Here is a 17,439-nt window from a genome sequence, read left to right as displayed (position 1 = left end):
TTTATATGTAAATAAATAACAGATATTATTTATTGTTTGATCTGTGAGTTTCTTTTAGTTTTAACCAAATAGAAACATTTCTCATTTCAGCCTAAAACAACCAATGTTCTAGGAGCTGTTAATAAGCCACTTTCATCAGCAGGAAAACAATCTCAAACCAAATCATCACGAATGGAAACTGTAAGCAATGCAAGCAGTAGTTCAAATCCAAGCTCTCCCGGAAGAATAAAAGGGAGGCAAGTACATAAGTATCATACTTTACATTTAGTAATTCCAGTGAGGCTGTGAGATCTAAAATAACGTAACTAAAACATTAAAAGTTAGTGAATGGAAATTAATGCATAATTTTCCCATTTAACATTGGTAGTCAACAAATTCATATTTATTTGCTTGCTCATTTGTAGTATACACTTTTTCTTAGTTTTTTATATATAACCATGTTGGAGTGTTCTGTATTAGTACACATAACCAGTTTCTAACTTCAGTATCTTGTGCTTATAAAACTGTTCACTAGTGATAGATACATCCATAGTTAGAACACATAGTCATTAAAAAAATGATGAGATACGAGTTAGCATGGAATACATAATACATTAATGAGTGAAAAAGCAAAGAGTATATAGAACAATGTTATGGTTTTGAAAAAAGATTTATACTCACATTTGTTTGTACATATATAGAAAGTTTTTGGAAGAACAGACCAAATCTGTTCGTGATAACCTAGAATAGGAGGGAGATCATTTTACGCTATTGGTACAGTTTGAATTTTTTTTTTTTACTATGTATATGTATGCATAAACTTTTTGTTTAAAAATGGTTTTAAAAATGAGCATTTTTTTCTTTGTAAGAAAGAACAAATGGAAAAAATAATTCACCATTTTGCTGGTTTTAGCACAAGGACATCATTTTTTTTAGCAGCAGATCATTATGCAGGGCTAAACTCGCTGTTTATTGATCCTTGCTTTATAATTAGGAAAGACTGCACTGTCTTTTGCATTATTCATAATCAGTCAGTAAAGGAGAGAGATGTTGTAAAAAGTCTTACCAGTTTTCTTGGATTTCCATGGTAAGGAATTTGGATTTGATTTTAAGTGCAGCTGGAAGATGCTGTTGAGGAGTTTAGAGACCTAATTTATGCTTTTAAGAAATACTCCCTTGATGATCTGGGGAGAATGTACTATAGAGGAACTAAAGTTGAGGTAGAAAAATCAGTTGTGAGTTAGCTAATAATAGTAAGTAGTCTGGGGAAGGAATGAAGAGAGAGAATAATGACAAATAGTCAAATCTATCATTTATTTTGATGTTAAATCCAAATGGCTCTTACTGATTTATTAGATGTGAACAATTAGGGAGAGAAAGTATCCAGGGTTTCTTTGCTTAAAAAACTGGATATATAGTGGTACCATTTACTGAGATCTAGAAGTCTTAAGGAGTAACAGGCTCTGTGTTTATATGTATGTGTTGAGGAGCAGAGTATGGAAAAAGAGTGTCTGAAAAACTGTTTTGGCTTATGTTAAAGATCAGGTTTCTGTTAGAAATTTAAGTGAAGTGTTGGATAGACAATTGTATATGTGGCTTTAGAACTCAGGGTAGCTGGAACAGATCGAGATTTAGGGTTCAACAATGTGTAAACAGTTTTAAGAAGCAGTTAAGGATGAGACAGAATACTGCACCTTTATAAATTCGTGAGAGCTTTTGCTGTTAATTCATTTAACAAGTATGGATTGAGTGCCTGTTCAGAGCCAGTCAGATTCAAGTGCTTAGCCTACATTGGTGAGTAAAGATGACAGAAGAGCCATTCTCACATTCTAACAGTAGTCAGTGAATGGTAAACATAATAACTAAAGTGTCTTAGGGTGAAGTGCTGCAGAGAAAAGAAAAAATGGAAGGGGAATAAAAGAATGGGGACAGGGCAGGTTGCAGTGTATGCCAATCTTAATTTATTAACAGAATAGTTTTAATTTGCTTTATGTTTCCATCCCAAAACAGAATTTAGGTTTTAGAAAGACTTAGGGGAAAAAACTGAATTTATGATTTTTAATTTCCTTACTATATTAAATGAGCATTATTGCTTATTGATTTAGTGCTAAATATGATAGAACAAAAACATTCATCTTCAAAAAATGAATGAAGTTTTCCTCATAAAGCTGCAAAGTTATATACTAGGAAAGAGAAAAGACTTTTAAGATTATTTGATTGTAATAACAATTGTAAATGTTTGTATTAAAAGGCTTGATAGTTCTGAAATGGATCACAGTGAAAATGAAGATTACACAATGTCTTCACCTTTGCCGGGGAAAAAAAGTGACAAGAGAGACGACTCTGATCTTGTAAGGGTGAGATACTTGGTTTGATTTTATGATAATTTTAATAGTAATTTTACGCTTATTCATTGTTAACTTTTACACTGAAACTAATTAATATTACTATCAAATTTGGCATTTGATTTTTGTTTTGTTGCTGTACTTACAAATCTGAATTTATAATTACTTTCTATGCCTTGCAATTTCTTTATGTTGAAATTTATGTGTTTATCATTCTGATAATTGCCTTAATTCTTCATGTCTTTGGAATCCAACATGTCTATTCCATACGCAAAACTGCTTGGTTTTGTTTTGTTTAAAAAAAAAAATTAACACAGTATATTTAGGTTAGCAAAGAATTGATATGGAATGAAGGTCCTAAAGCCGTCTCTATTAACTTCATTTATTGAACCATTTACTAAATAAGCTTCTAGTAAAGGTAGGAAATGTTATGGTTTCATTAAATTCTCCTTCAGTGTTTAAACTTTAGTAGAAATGACTTCTGTGACAGATCTTATTTAATAAATGTCAGTTGAAAACAAATTTGGTAACATTTTACTACAGATATATAAATACATGACTTTTCAGTTCAATTCTAAAAAACATTTCTTGAATTATTGATTAGGCTGTTTGAGTCAGTTAGTTTATCTGTGAGGAAATATTTGTGCATATTTAGCTGATTAGGTTTACAAAACAAGTGAATTGTTGCTCTTCTTTCATTGTTATTATAATGATAATACTTTCTATTCTTAGTCCTCATTCTTTATACTGTAATTTTTGTTTGATTGATTGATTGATTGATTGTACCAGGCATTTAACTCAAGGATGTTTAACCACTGAGCCATATCCCAGCCATTTTTATTTTTTATTTTGAGACAGAGTCTTGCTTAAGTTGCTTAGGGCCTTAATAAGTTGCTGAGGCTGGCTTTGAGCTTGCACTCCCTCCTGCTGTAGCCTCCAGAACCACTGGGATTACAGGCATGTGCCACTACACCTGAGTATACTGTAAATTTTGATCTTCATTAACTACTTAAAAATTTCACCTAAGCAGAAAAGTTGATAGCCAGAAAAGAATCCTGTTATCTAGATTTATAGAAGAGAACTTTTGAATTAGAAAAGGTATTTTTGTCCTGTGGTTCTAATTATCTCTTACTGTAGAAAATCCTTCATTTTCAAGAGTTGTTTTTTTTTGTTCTTGAAAATGTGTTAAGGGGAGAACTCAAGATTTTTTTTTTTTTTTTTTTTTGCTTATTGGAAATGTCAACTAGGCCACTCCCATAGTGTACCATACCCATGTCAACATGCCCCCCACCAAATATAGTTGGGAATGTGGCTTTTGTTGATTTTTAGTGTTGGGATATATAAATTCCATGTTACTGCCTTTTGGGGCAGTACAAAGTATTTTATTTTCCATAGACTGTTTTGAATTCCCAGACTCTTGAGATTTATTTGTGCTATTATCATGGAAACCTTTTGCCATCTATTGTGAGATGGTGTGTAATGTTGAACCCTTTTTTAGAGGTACCATAAGAAACTTATTAATAAAATTTTGATTGAAATACACTTGAAGAGTTAAGCATTATGCAACCCAAGTTCTTTTTAAATACCAGTAGATTATACTGAATTAGTACTATTTGCATACTACCAGCTTCATATAGAAATTTCACAGCAAAGGAATTATTATTTATATACATTTATATTTTATAGATAACATGTTTCTCTATTTCTGACTTCTCACCTCAATTTTGTATTCCCTGTGTTTTTAAAACAATACAACTAAAAATGAAAAATTAGGATTTGTAATGTTTTACGAAATCCAATTATTTTATGGTATTCTTAAGAAAGTGGACATTGGATTTCCTGTTTATACTAACCTTTCCAAAGCATGAAAGAATCTTTTTAAACCTTTGGATATCAAAAAGACCTGTTGCATTTAAAATTGGAGATAATATATTAAATTTGGTTTTAATTTAGTATTTCTCTTATATTCAAATTTCTTTATAGCAGTATTTAATTTTTAACTTATGCACAGAACTAAATACAGACTAACTGCATCCATTCACTTAAGTCTTTTCCTCTCATTGGAACTCAAGGATAGTATAATGTTTAAAAAAAATTAATACAATATAGTAAATTAATGTACTGAAAAAGGAAAATTATAAGAAAATAATCTCAGATCTTTCAAGAAAACATAAGATTTAAAACTCGTTCATGAATATGTGCTAAAAGTTGTCTGTTTGAAATCAGTAGTCAGTACATTCTTCTTAAAAGGCAAAACACTTGAAGCATTCTTATTAAAAATCAGAAACAAAACAAGCAGCCTGTTCACCTGTTATTTAAAATTGTTCTGGAATGTTTGATCAACTCAGGAATCTTGACATAAACTAGAAGTCAGAGGAATAAAAATGAAGCAGAAAAGACATATACATTGTTATATTTTCAGTGGAGAAGCAATTGAAAAGCTAAGAATGCAATATGGTATCCTTATATGTTTGTGTGCAAGTAATTCTCTCTTATTTTTGCTTTATATCAGGCACTTGGGGAAAGGGAGTTTCCTTTATCAAAACAAACTCTGCAGCAACAAGATAGATTAAATAGATAGAATGGATAGATAGCTCAATCTAAACATAATCTTAAAAAGAAGTAGGGGGAACCTTTATTTAGAAATAATTTTAAAACTGAGAATTATAGGACTTGGAGAGATAAATATCAGTGTTTCTGCATGAGAAAAAGGTATTTAAAAAGTTGTTAGTTTTTTCCTAAGTTAACATACAATTATAAAAGTTCAGTGTTATCTTGTCTCAAGTCCATGTGAAAGAAAATAAATAACAGGAGTAATAAAGATAGAATCAGAGATGATGAGTATTTTTCATATATTTGTTGATTGTATATCCTCTTCTGAGACCAAAGGACTTAAAAACAGCATACTCCAGGGACACAGCCACATCAATGTTTATAGCAGCACAATTCACAATAGCTAAACTGTGGAACAAACCTGGATGCCCTTCAGTAGATGAATGGATAAAAAAAAAAAATGTGACATATATATACAATGGAATATTACTCAGCAATAAAAGAGAATAAAATGGCATTTGCAGGCATACACACACACACATACACACACACAAACAATGGAATATTACTCAGCAATAGAAGAGAATAAAATGGCATTTGCAGGTAAATGGATGGCATTGGAGAATATAATGCTAAGTGAAGTTAGCCAATCCCCGAAAAACAAATGCCTAATGTTTTCTCTGATATAAGGTGACTGACTCATAGTGGGGTAGGGAGGGGAAGCATAGGAGGAATAGACAACTCTAGGTAGGACAGAGGGGGTGGAAGGGTAAGGGAGGGGACAGAGGGTTACCAATGATGGTGGAATGTGATGGACATTATTATCCAAAGTACATGTATGAAGACACAAATTGGTGTGAACATACTTTATGTGCAATCAGAGATATGAAAAATTGTGCTGTATATATGTTATGAGAATTGTAATGTATTCTGCTGTCATTTATTTAAAAAAACAATTAAAAAATAGAATCAACTAGACACAAACATTTAGTTACTATAATTAGTAAAATATTGTACTGCTGTTATATTAGCCCAGAATTATTCTGTTTTTCAAAACATAAAATAAAGGAACATAATATAATAAATCAAGAGTTCTGAAGTGATTGAATGTCTTTTTGAAGGTAGGGGTAGGGGAAACAGTTTGAACCTTTTTTTCACATTCTATTCTAAAACAAAATACACTAGTGTCTTGATCAAATACCATAGACTTTCACAACAGAAATTTATTTTCTCACAGTTGTGGAGGCTGGGAAGTCCAAGGTCAGATGCCTATAGATTTCAGTTTCTGATAAGGGCTGTCTTCCTGTCTTGCACTTTTTCACTGTGTCCTCATATGAGAAAGAGAGAGGTGCTTCTTACAGGATATTAATCCCATCATAAAGTCCCCACCCTCATGACTTCTTCTTGACCAAATTACTTCCCAGAGACCCTATTTCTAGTATCATTACATTGGGGAATGGTTAGGGATTTAACATAGGAATTACACCAGTTAGTAGTAAATATGAAATAAAACTTAAACATATACAAGAAGGGTAAAAGAAAATAGATTAAAACATTAAGACTCTAAAACAAAGTAAGCAAAGAGCATATGCCAAAGATATAATTGGGCAGTTCACAGGAAATATAGTGACTAATAACAAATTTTAAAAATTACAGGTAAATTGATAGTTTTTGTTGCTTTCTTTTCTCTGATTTAAGAGTGTAGATTGATAGACCTTTTGGAAGTTAAGTTTGCATTGTAAGTGTTCGTACATGTACTCTTATTCTTGGGTCCCTGGAGAATTTTCTCAGTCTCCCTGTGCATTTTCATTTCAAATTCACTGAATGTAGACTAGGATTTTATTTTAAAATTGAAAGCCACTGATGTTTTGTTGTTGTTGCTAATTAACTAACTTAGAAATAGTATCTCTGAGTCATAAATATTTACAGAAGTTTTAATATGTGTTTAACTTTTATATCAGTCTTCATTTAGAAAACAGAAATAGCTCTTTTATGATGTTGTAAGCATGATATATAACTTTGATGTTTTATTATGCTCTGTCTGGTGAAATTAAACTTATTTAAATTGACTATCAAAACAGATTCTTTATTATAGTTATCCTTTAGTATCACACAGTGAATTTAGAATGTCCTTTTTCATGAAACAGTTCTTTTTTTTTAATATCTTGTTTTAGTTGTAGTTGGACACACTACCTTTATTTTCAATTTTTATATGGTGCTGAGGATCGAACCCAGCGCCCCCCATATGCTAGGCAAGTGCTCTACCACTGAGGCACAACCCCAGCCCATGAAACAGTTCTTCACTAATATATAATTTAATAAAGTAGTGATTTGCGAGGCTTCCTTTTGAGGCTTTAAAATAAGAGTAAAAAGTTATTCTCTTACCCCAGAGAATTTTTTTAAATTGAAAAATGAGTAAATTTCTTGGCATGTTGGCACATGACTGTTATCCCAGCTCCTTGGAAGGCTGATGTTGGAAGATCACTTTAGTCCATTAATTTGAGAATAGCTTAAGCAATATAGCAAGATGCCATCGCAAAACAAAACAAAAAACTAGTAAATATTTTAGGTGTGACATATATAAGACATATATCTGACATATATGAGCACTGGATATTTAGGTATATATTAGTGATAACAGGTTTTTTTGTTTCATTGTTCAGAAATTTTATGTTAACAATTTTATTGTTACATTACATAGGATAAATTTTTGTAAACTTACCTAGTTGATATCCCAGTTAATATCTGGTTAATATTTGTATGTTTTCTATGAGCAATTTTATTTATTTGTTATTTATTTATTTTATGGTGTTGGGGATTGAACCCAGGGTCTTGCTTGTGCTAGGCAAGTATTCTGCTATAGAGCCATACCCCCAGCCCCAACAATTTTATTTTTAAAAAATTGATCTCTTTCCCTTCAGTCTGAATTAGAGAAGCCTAGAAGTCGGAAAAAAAACCCTGTCACAGATCCAGAGGAGAAATTAGGCATGGATGACCTGTCTAAATTGGTACAAGAACAGAAACCCAAAGGCAGTCAACGAGGCCGGAAAAGAGGCCATACAGCTTCAGAATCAGATGAACAGCAGTGGCCTGAGGAGAAGAGGCTCAAAGAAGATCTTTTAGAAAATGAGGATGAACAGAACAGTCCACCAAAAAAGGGTAAAAGAGGCCGACCACCAAAACCTCTTGGTGGAGGTACACCAAAAGAAGAACCAACGATGAAATCTTCTAAAAAAGGAAACAAAAAAAAATCTGGACCTCCTGCACTAGAGGAAGAGGAAGAAGAAGATAGACAAAGTGGAAATACAGAACAGAAGTCAAAAAGCAAGCAGCACCGAGCATCAAGGAGAGCACAGCAGAGGTAAATATGTGTAACTCTAAGCTACATCTATTTACGTACCATATTTTAAACCATAATTTGATGCTATCCACATTTGGGTCTTCCCCAAAGCAGAGCAGAATCTCCTGAAACTAGTGCACTTGAGTCCACACAATCCACACCACAGAAAGGACGAGGAAGACCATCAAAAACGCCATCACCATCACAACCCAAAAAAAATGTGTAAGTTGTAAATAATATTAAATTTCAAACCAATTTCAAATTATTTTGCAAAAGTTCATTTACTATATTTAAATCCAAATATTTAGTCCCATTACACTAGGTAAGATAAATTTTTATAAACTTACCTAGGTGATTGATATCCCAGTTAAACCTCTGGGTAGTATTTATACATTTTTATAGGTTTAGGCAGAAGTTTATGAATGAATACAAATAATACAGACTTTTTATGTATCTAAAGAGATGATTAGGTATTTTTATATAATCACTACACATTAACCAGGTTGCCTCATCATCACAAGCTACAATTTTTCTTCATATTTCCTCATAGCAACTTTTTATTTTTAAAAAATTGGTTTTATACTTCTGCTTTTATTCTTTTAACTTGTCATAGAAAAGTAACAGATACCATCTTTCTTAAATCCATAGAAATTATCACATGTTGATCTCAAGTATTTTATGTTTTTGTTTTCTAATTGAATTCATTTGTCTGTATCTAAATATAGATAATGTGGGGTGTTCACACAGGCACATATATAAGAGAGGTATAGCAACAAACCTGTATTGTCCACATGACAGATTATTAACATGACAAGAGCATCAATACTGTGATATGTATGGTTGGCAATATTTTCATCTCAGTTATGTAAGTGGAAGTAGTTTACCTTCGCTTCATCAGAAATTCTGCACACTTTTTCTGAGAGAATCCAGTATGTAATTACATCTGCAGCTTCACTTTTCAAGTGTTGCCAACATATCTTAGTTACTTGATTACCTTGGAGTTTTTCCTGTTCCTGTGTATTCCACAGGAAAAGGAAAAGTTGCCTAAGCGTCTAGCCAGTACTTCACGCCTCCTAACTTGAAGGTTAGGAATAAATATTAGGAACTAAATATTTTTCTCTCTCAGGTTAAAGATGAAGGTAAGTGCATTTTTTATGGCAGCTTCACAGATGTATTTGAATTCAACCAAAGAAAAATCACTATTTCTAAACAAAGAATTCATAGGGAGCATTAATACCTGTGATGAAATTTTTAACAAGGGAATAAAAGGGGTTAAATATTTTATTTAGCCTTGTAACTTTAGTTTCTTTATATCTGGACATCATACAATTAAGGGCTTAATGTGTTACCTTCTAAAACAATACAAATTCTCTTATGCATGTTCAAAACCTAAGTTTATTTGTTTGTTTTACAAATCTGTATAGGAAAAGATTCTGTGTTCTATCTTGGCAGCCTGTTTTCTTGCTCTGGGGGGCTCTTTTTCAGAGCTAGAACATATGGTATTAGGTGGTATAGAACATATGGTACTATATGTCTGGTGTGTGTGTGTGTGTGTTTTCTGAGCTCAGTGGAATTGGAAAAGATTACCATTATTTTCCATGCACTTCATGTATAGTGGCACTTAACAAGCATGGTTCTTGTCCTCATGGGACTTACTGTCTAATGGGCATGCAGTCATTAAAGAATCACATTAATAATCACATAAATAAAGAATTATGGCTTCTGGGGCTGGGGTCGTAGCTCAGTGGTAGAGCGCTTGCCTCATACACGTGAAGCACTGGGTTTGGTCCTCAGCACCACATAAAATTAATAAATAAATAAAATTGTTTTCTAAAAATATTTTTTAAAAAGAATTAGGGCTTCTGATATGCATTGAAGGAGAATTTTAGGATGCTCTAAGAGAGTGTAATAGGAGAATTGGGGAGTTGGGAAAATATATTTCTTTGAAAAATGATAATGAGTTGATTATTTGAGAATAATAAAGAGTTAAGCAGTCAGAGAATAAGGAGAAGGACATTCCAGATGGAGAGAACACTATATTTGAAGTTTCTGAAGTGGAAAAATCTTTGCAAATTCAGAGCTAAAGGAAAGCCAGGGTTTGCTGGATTGTAGTTGTGTCAGGAGTTGGAAAGTAAAAAGAGATGAGGACAGACAGGTAGGCAATTTATCTTCAGGGTCATTATAATAAGTTAGTAGGTTTTACAAAATTACTCGTAAGTTCTGTGGAAAGATGTAAATGGGGATTGACATCAGCTATTCTTTTAACACTAAATTTTTAAAAACCTAAGTAAATGGCATATAGATCAGTAAGAGTAGAGGGAAGGGAAAGGGGAAATACTGGCGACTAAATTAGAGCAAACTACATTCAGTGCTTTTATAATTACATCAGAATGAATCCTAATGTTATGTATACCTGAAAAGAACTAATAAAGTTTTTTATAAAGAGCATTTTACAAAAGGAAGAGACAAGAGGCAGGAATGGTTTGAATTAGATAGTAGCAGTGAAAATGGGGGAGAAGTGAAGGGTTTGTGATTCCTGTGAGTGGAATGTATTAGGCCAGGAGTGGTATACTCTTTTCTGCTCAAAGAATTTTCGCTTTGGGTTGTCAGTGGACATAGAAGTCTTTTCTGAGTTGTAAAAGGTGAAAGCAAAGTCAGACTTCGGGTTATCTTTTGAAATCCTTTATGGTTATAGTCAGTCACATTTAACTCTTGTTCTTTGGAAAGTCTATGTTTGTAAGATTCTAAAATAAATAGTAAGGCTTAGAATATAAAAAATACATACCTCATGATGTAATTGAGGATAAAAATGGTAGAAGAATTCACAAAATATTTGATGCATTTCTTCTAATGAGGTAATCTACAGCTTAAGGACTGGAATGTTCATTTCATTTTACATGTTTTTACTCTAGCCGTGTAGGACGCTCCAAGCAAGCAGCTACTAAAGAAAATGATTCAAGTGAAGAAGTAGATGTGTTTCAGGGTAACTCTCCTGTCAATGATGATATTCCACAGGAAGAAACAGAGGAAGAGGAAGTTTCTGCAGTAAACGTATGTGTTTATTAAAATGTCATGTGTTAGTAGTATGCAGTATAAAAATAGAGTCAGTAAATATTTTGTCAGATCCATTTGGCGCTTAGTGTTGCCTGTAATTCCAAATATAATTCTTTGCTATAGTTTATAGTGCCAGTACTAGCTTGGATAATACAACTTGGATAAAAACAACTTTTATGGAAGTCTGAAATGAAGTAAGAATAATAGGTATAGCATAGTGAATGTGTAAACATCAATACTAAACTGAATGTAGAGAAGTACAAGTAGCAGTTTAGCATCAACACTTGAAGCATTTAATTTGTACCTCGATTTTAAGGCCATTGATATCTGTGAAGTATACTATTATTTATATATATTTCATGAATTTGACATTTCTATTTGAGTTTCACAATAGACTAGAAATTATTCACTCTGAATAAAACATGTCTTTAATTAAAATCAGCTTTTGGAATTGAAGTACAAACTTAATGAAAATTCATAAAATTGGTAATAGATATTTCTTGTGCAAAAATAGGGATGTGGTGCTTCCCAGGGGAAAAAAATTTTTTTTCAGTTAATTGAATGGCTTTGCCAGTTAACATATCTAAGATACTTCTCTTTGGAAAACACATAATCAGCGTAATTAAATTTTGATATACTAATGCTAAATCTTGTTTTTTAAAATTTTTTAGTTGTAGTTGGACACAATACTTTTATTTTATTTTTATGTGGTGCTGAGGATTGAACCCAGTACCTCATGTGTGCTAGGCGAGTGCTCTACCACTGATCTATAACCCCAGCCCCTAATACTAAATCTTTAGATTAGCTCAGCCAGCCTTCTTTCCTTGAGAAACTTGAGTTCTGTGACCAACTCCCACCAGAGTTGTTCTTTGCTGACTTTGTCCTTTTTCATATAAGCAGTGGTCCTATGTGCCCTGGGATTTATTTGTGTACATGGGTAGGTCAAGCTGAATTGTTCTTTCAAACTTGGTTTGGCTTAGCTCCTAAAGGTTTTTTAGGATGGGTGGGGGAGTGACAGGGGTCAGAGTAAGATTACAGAAGAGTGATTAATGTCTTTACTAATCATAGAAAAATATGCAGTAAATTAATTAAAACCCTGTTCTTTTTATATTTATATTGTTTATACTGACCTTTAGTTTTAAGCTTTCATTAGCATTTGTCTGTAAATGGTAATATGTTTAATCTCATATTATTTATATCTAATTGATAGCTGTTAGGAACCAAATTCTACTTTTCTAGAAAGATAGTTGCAAGCACAAGTTCATAATTATCAAATGTTTTCTTTTACTACAGAAACATAAGTAGAAAGATGATAAATCCATGTGTAGTTGTTTTTCTTACTCTGAACTTTAATGTCTGATCATTTATCTCTAGGCTTATCAGATAGAAAAGTAAATTACTTTACTGATTTGGGAAAGGCTGTTTATGGGCATGTAAGGGTTTGGATAGAGGCCTAAATATGTGATGCCAAGGCAGAAAGTTAAAAGGAGAAAGGTTTCGGGGAAGCAGAGAAAGCAGATTCAGAAACAAGTGAGAATAAAGATTGGTTGAAAAAATAATTACTGTTATGTTTAATAAATGTGTTCCCATTTTAATTAAGTCTCTGGTGACTTTTCTCTTAAGGTACGGCGGCGAAGTTCTAAAAGGGAAAGGCGATGAACAAATATAATTTTCTTTACGAAAACTTTGGAAAAAATCATTTTTTTGTCAAGCTTGAGGCTGAATCAAGCCTTTGATGCACAAAATGGGACTGCTGAAGAACGGACAGTTGGACCTTACTTTATGACCTCATGCGTTTGTGGTCACACGCTTTAGCCATACACATGGTGATGACATTGACTATGGAGTATTGTGAAAGTGTAATGTGCGATGGCTATGTAGACATAAACTAAAGAAAAACGTGTAAATATCTTTTTTTCTTTCCTTTTAAATGTTTCTGACTTCTAAAGTGCTTGTATAGCTTTTATCTGCGGCTTTAAACTGACAGTACCCAACTGTTTACTGGATCTATTGATTTGAAAAGAGTTTGTTAGGATAGATCTTAAGCAGTAATCTGTCAGCGTATTTGTATTCTCTGCAGTTTTACTGTGAAAAAAAAAATTTTCAACAATTGGTGTCATTTTCTTGATGTCACTATTTGTTGGGAGTGTTAAATAGTCTCTTCCCCTTGTGTATCTTACCTAGTGTTTACTCCTGGGCATCCTCAATATTCAGAGGTGCTAAATGGTCTGCCATTACACCAGAATTAAGCTTCTGATGGGAAGACACCATGCAAATTGTGAAATAGTCCTAACGTTGCTTGATTGCTTTACAGATCAACTCAGTATTGGTCCCAGAATTTTCTGACCTTTCATGGCAATGAAAATTTTAAGAAGAAAGAGATTTAAAATATTTTAATTTTAAAGAGTGTGTTATAATGTAATGAATTCTTTATCCCATTTTATCATCCCTTTTCAGTTTTTATTAATCTACTGTATCAATAAAATTCTGTAACTTGAGTTTTTCATAGTCTAGAATGTTGTTGTGTATAAGTAATTTCCTTTTGAACATTTTGTTCAGAAAATGCAAATTATTACACTATAATATAAAATCTGATATATACACATTTAGAAAATACCATTTCTTCATAACAGTGTAAAGTTAATCAGAAAGAAAAAATTTTATTGATGCAGTGTGTCTTTATAAATCTGTTCTTGAAAGCCAAGTGTTTTGTATTTTATAGTGAGTTGCATGTTTATGAAAAGTGCTGAAAATGAGATGTGCTTTTTTCTGTAAATTCATATTTAGCCACGGTATATGATAGATTACTCCATAACATAGTTTTTCATCAAAAGCTTATTACTGTACTTTATTTTGGAGCCAAAAATTGTTTTGGGGGGAGGGACAAGGTAGAAGTGATATATTCAACTATATCAGCTACTGTATGAATCACAGTCTTACAATATTGAATGAAAATCCACTTCATTTAGATTGGTTGAAGTGGAAATTTATTTGGATTTAGAACAGATCTTTTTCTTTTTTTTTGTTCATTGTAATCTGCAAACATAGAAACAAATTGCTTAAGGGAGTATTCTTTTTACAGTTATATAGACTATATTTTGAACCAAAACATACAGATTACTGATTAATACTTACCCAGATCATTTTAGTATTTCAGGTGCTGTTCTTTTGTTTTTTTTCATGGTAGTTAACACCAGAAAAAAAAAATCATATTCTAACTTATTAAATTTATCACATTGAATAATGGAGCATTTTCATATAAAACACCATTATGTTTAAGGTATATTTCCAAGATTGGTTATAATAGATGGGGGATATAATAAAGAAGTTACTATTTTAGAAAATGACATTTTACTATTTTCCAGTGTGTATTGCAATTGATGTGATTTTTTTTCTTTTAAAGATTTCCATGTTTTTGAAACAACCTTTTATTTTTAGAAAGATGTTTTGAATTATGTTTTCTCAGTGTTTAACTTTTCTTTATTTACACCAATACCGACACCAGTGATTATATAGGAAGCTGCTGTATATCAAGGCAGCTAATTTTGGATTACAATACTTTTTTTTTTAATGTTTAATTAGTTCAGTACTCCCAACACACTATTTCTGTTGCAGTAGTACAAAGGAGGCATGTTTTTAAATCTATAACATAACGAATAAGGAATAGCTTTGTATTTTTGTTATTGACTAAACTGCACCAGAAGTATTTATGGAAATATATCTTCAAGGCCATTTTATAAAACATGAGAAAATGATTGTGGAAGATTTTTATTTGCATGATCATAGTTACCCAGATTTCATTGCACTGTACATCATTAATATTGTACATCATTCACACATACAAAAAATGTTCATTGTAGATTTTATGTTCCATGCCAATAAGTCTGTAATTTTACAATGTGTCTGTTGACTTTTGGGGAGGATTATGATGTAAATTTTTCAGTTTTCTGTAGAAAAATAGGTGCAATAATGATCAAAATTTTGATGTCCTGAGTCTCCATCTTAGAGGCTTATCTTATTATTATGTTTAAACATAACATTTTATGTACTAACATTTGGAGAGCCACATACTTTAAGAACAATAAAATTAAGTGTGTATAAAACGTTAATTGCTAACTGTTGTTAGCACACTCTGCAGTGATAATGTTTATTCTGAAAGTATGTACTGTATAACATTAAGAAAATATTTAACTCACTGTAACAAGTTCCAATATGAAAACCTTAAGGTCCTCAGTGAGGTTACCTTGCTGCACTCTGTAGCAAATCCATTTAATCTACATTATAATAAAATTTCTTGCTGCAGTGCAACAGGAAGATTTTTCAGTGATCTTCACTGTATATGTAAATTACAAATGTGGCTGTAAAACTTGTTCCAGGTATTAAAGGTTAAATTGCTTTCTATATCTTCTTACAACTTGTAAATTTGATTTGTAAGATTTCCTTTTGCCCACTTAGAAGAATGTTGAAAATTTCAGAGTTTGTTTAATTTAGGTATATCTCTACCAGATAGTATTCATGTCAACATAATGAGCAACTGGTAATTAGATAACAAATTTTCAGACACAGTTTTTGAATTTCTGTGAAGTTTAATAAACATGAAAGCTTATATAATTGTATTTTTATGTGAATCAATATTTAAGTACTAAAAAGAAACAGGCATGTTTTGGTGGTATTTTAGTTTTGGAGCCTTTGTTTCATGAAGGGGAAATATATTTCCCAGTAACATTTTCCAGACTTTGATTAAACATCCCATACAAAACCTGAGCTCACAGAAATTTACTAAATACTATTTAAGTTAGGGAATTGCATAACTGAAGGAAATTAATGTATAATATGAACTTTGAAAATCAGCACAAAGAAAATAAGTTGCTAATGTTAGTTTTATTAATTTGTTCAACAACCATTTTATTAAATGCCTAATATATGCCAGGCACTAAAAAAATTGACTCTTTTTTATTAAGGATAAAGTTGTGATCTACACAGACTAATTTAACTGCCTTTGTGGCACTTATGTTGAGGGTGGGTGAATAAGCAAAAAATAATTAAATGTCAGCTTGTGAAAAATGTGGTGAATAAAAAAGGAAATCCAGAATAGAGAATAATGATTAGGGGAGAGATTATTTGATGCACCTTGAAATTATGTTATTTGGTGCATAAGGCTTAATATTGTTCCATCTTTGTGGTTAAGTGATACTTTCATAATTACAAAGTGTCACTTCATATCTGTATGAATACTTTGTCTACTTTGCCTGATCTAATATAGCCATACTAGTTTTAAGCTATTATTTGCGGTTATTTTCATCCTGTTTGCATTCTTATTTTAAAGTACCTGTCATGTAAACATTTTGTATTTGTGTCTTGTTCATGTATCAAATTTGAGAATCTTCGTCCCTTTAATAGTGTTTAGACTATTTACTTTTAGTGTAATACTGATAGGGTTGGTTTAAAGCCTATCATGCTTTTTCCCCCTATTTTTTATTTTCTCCATTCTGTACCTTCTTTTAACTCAGTATAGAACTACTATTTTTATCTCTTCTGTTAGCTTTTTAGTTATACTTGATTGTATTATTCCTTTAGTGGTTATTCTATAAGTTATACTATGTATGTTTGACTTTTTACAGTCTGTTATATTAGTGCTTTTACAACCTTCAGAACAATACAAGAAGTTAAAAACAGTTCAATTCTGTTTGCTGCCAATATCCTTTGTGTTACAGTTGTTACATATTTTGTAGTTATTAATGCTACAAAGTTATTGTTGTTTCGAGTAATGTTCTTTCATGTTTACCCATTCATTTTCTAATCTTTGTGCCCTTTCCCCCAGTCAATTTTTTTGTGTGTGTGTGGTGCTGGGGATTAGAACCCAGGACCTTGTGCATGCAAGGGCAGGCGTTCTACCAGCTGAATCCCCAGCCCCTTTCCCCCTGGCATTTTGTACTTTGTATTTTCATTCATTTTCCTTCATGCTGAAAAACAACTTTTTAGTATTACTCTTTGGGTAGGTCTGTCTGTAGTTAACTCAGTTTTCTTGAGAGATCTTTGTTGCATATTCATTTTGAAAGGTGGATATATATATATATATATATATATATATATATATATATATATATATATATATTCAGTGGATATAGGATTCTCAATTGGCAGTTTTATTTGGTACTTTTAAAATTG

At 31.9% G+C, this 17,439-nt stretch overlaps 1 protein-coding gene across 8 annotated transcripts in view; it reads left to right on the top strand.

Moving 5' to 3' along the window:
• Pds5b (PDS5 cohesin associated factor B) overlaps positions 1-15,887 on the top strand; it is a 197,850-nt gene extending 181,963 nt beyond the window's left edge. For 3 of the 8 annotated variants that reach the window (XM_071611551.1, XM_071611548.1, XM_071611554.1), the window contains 6 exons: positions 91-236; positions 2,231-2,336; positions 7,799-8,238; positions 8,329-8,439; positions 11,130-11,268; positions 12,895-15,887. In XM_071611551.1, coding sequence (XP_071467652.1) covers positions 91-236; positions 2,231-2,336; positions 7,799-8,238; positions 8,329-8,439; positions 11,130-11,268; positions 12,895-12,930 — 978 coding nt within the window. In that variant the 3' untranslated portion in view covers positions 12,931-15,887. Of the gene's footprint in view, positions 1-90; positions 237-2,230; positions 2,337-7,798; positions 8,239-8,328; positions 8,444-11,129; positions 11,269-12,894 lie in introns of those variants that run through there. The other 5 variants (XM_071611550.1, XM_071611549.1, XM_027928885.2 and 2 more) reach the window with 5 other exon arrangements.
• The last annotated feature ends 1,552 nt before the right edge of the window (positions 15,888-17,439 follow it).

The sequence above is a fragment of the Marmota flaviventris genome, chromosome 4, assembly GCF_047511675.1.
Source record: "Marmota flaviventris isolate mMarFla1 chromosome 4, mMarFla1.hap1, whole genome shotgun sequence".
Lineage (NCBI taxonomy): Eukaryota > Metazoa > Chordata > Mammalia > Rodentia > Sciuridae > Marmota > Marmota flaviventris.
The sequence above is the reverse complement of the archived record's forward strand: the minus strand, read 5'-3'. Positions and strand labels throughout refer to the sequence as shown.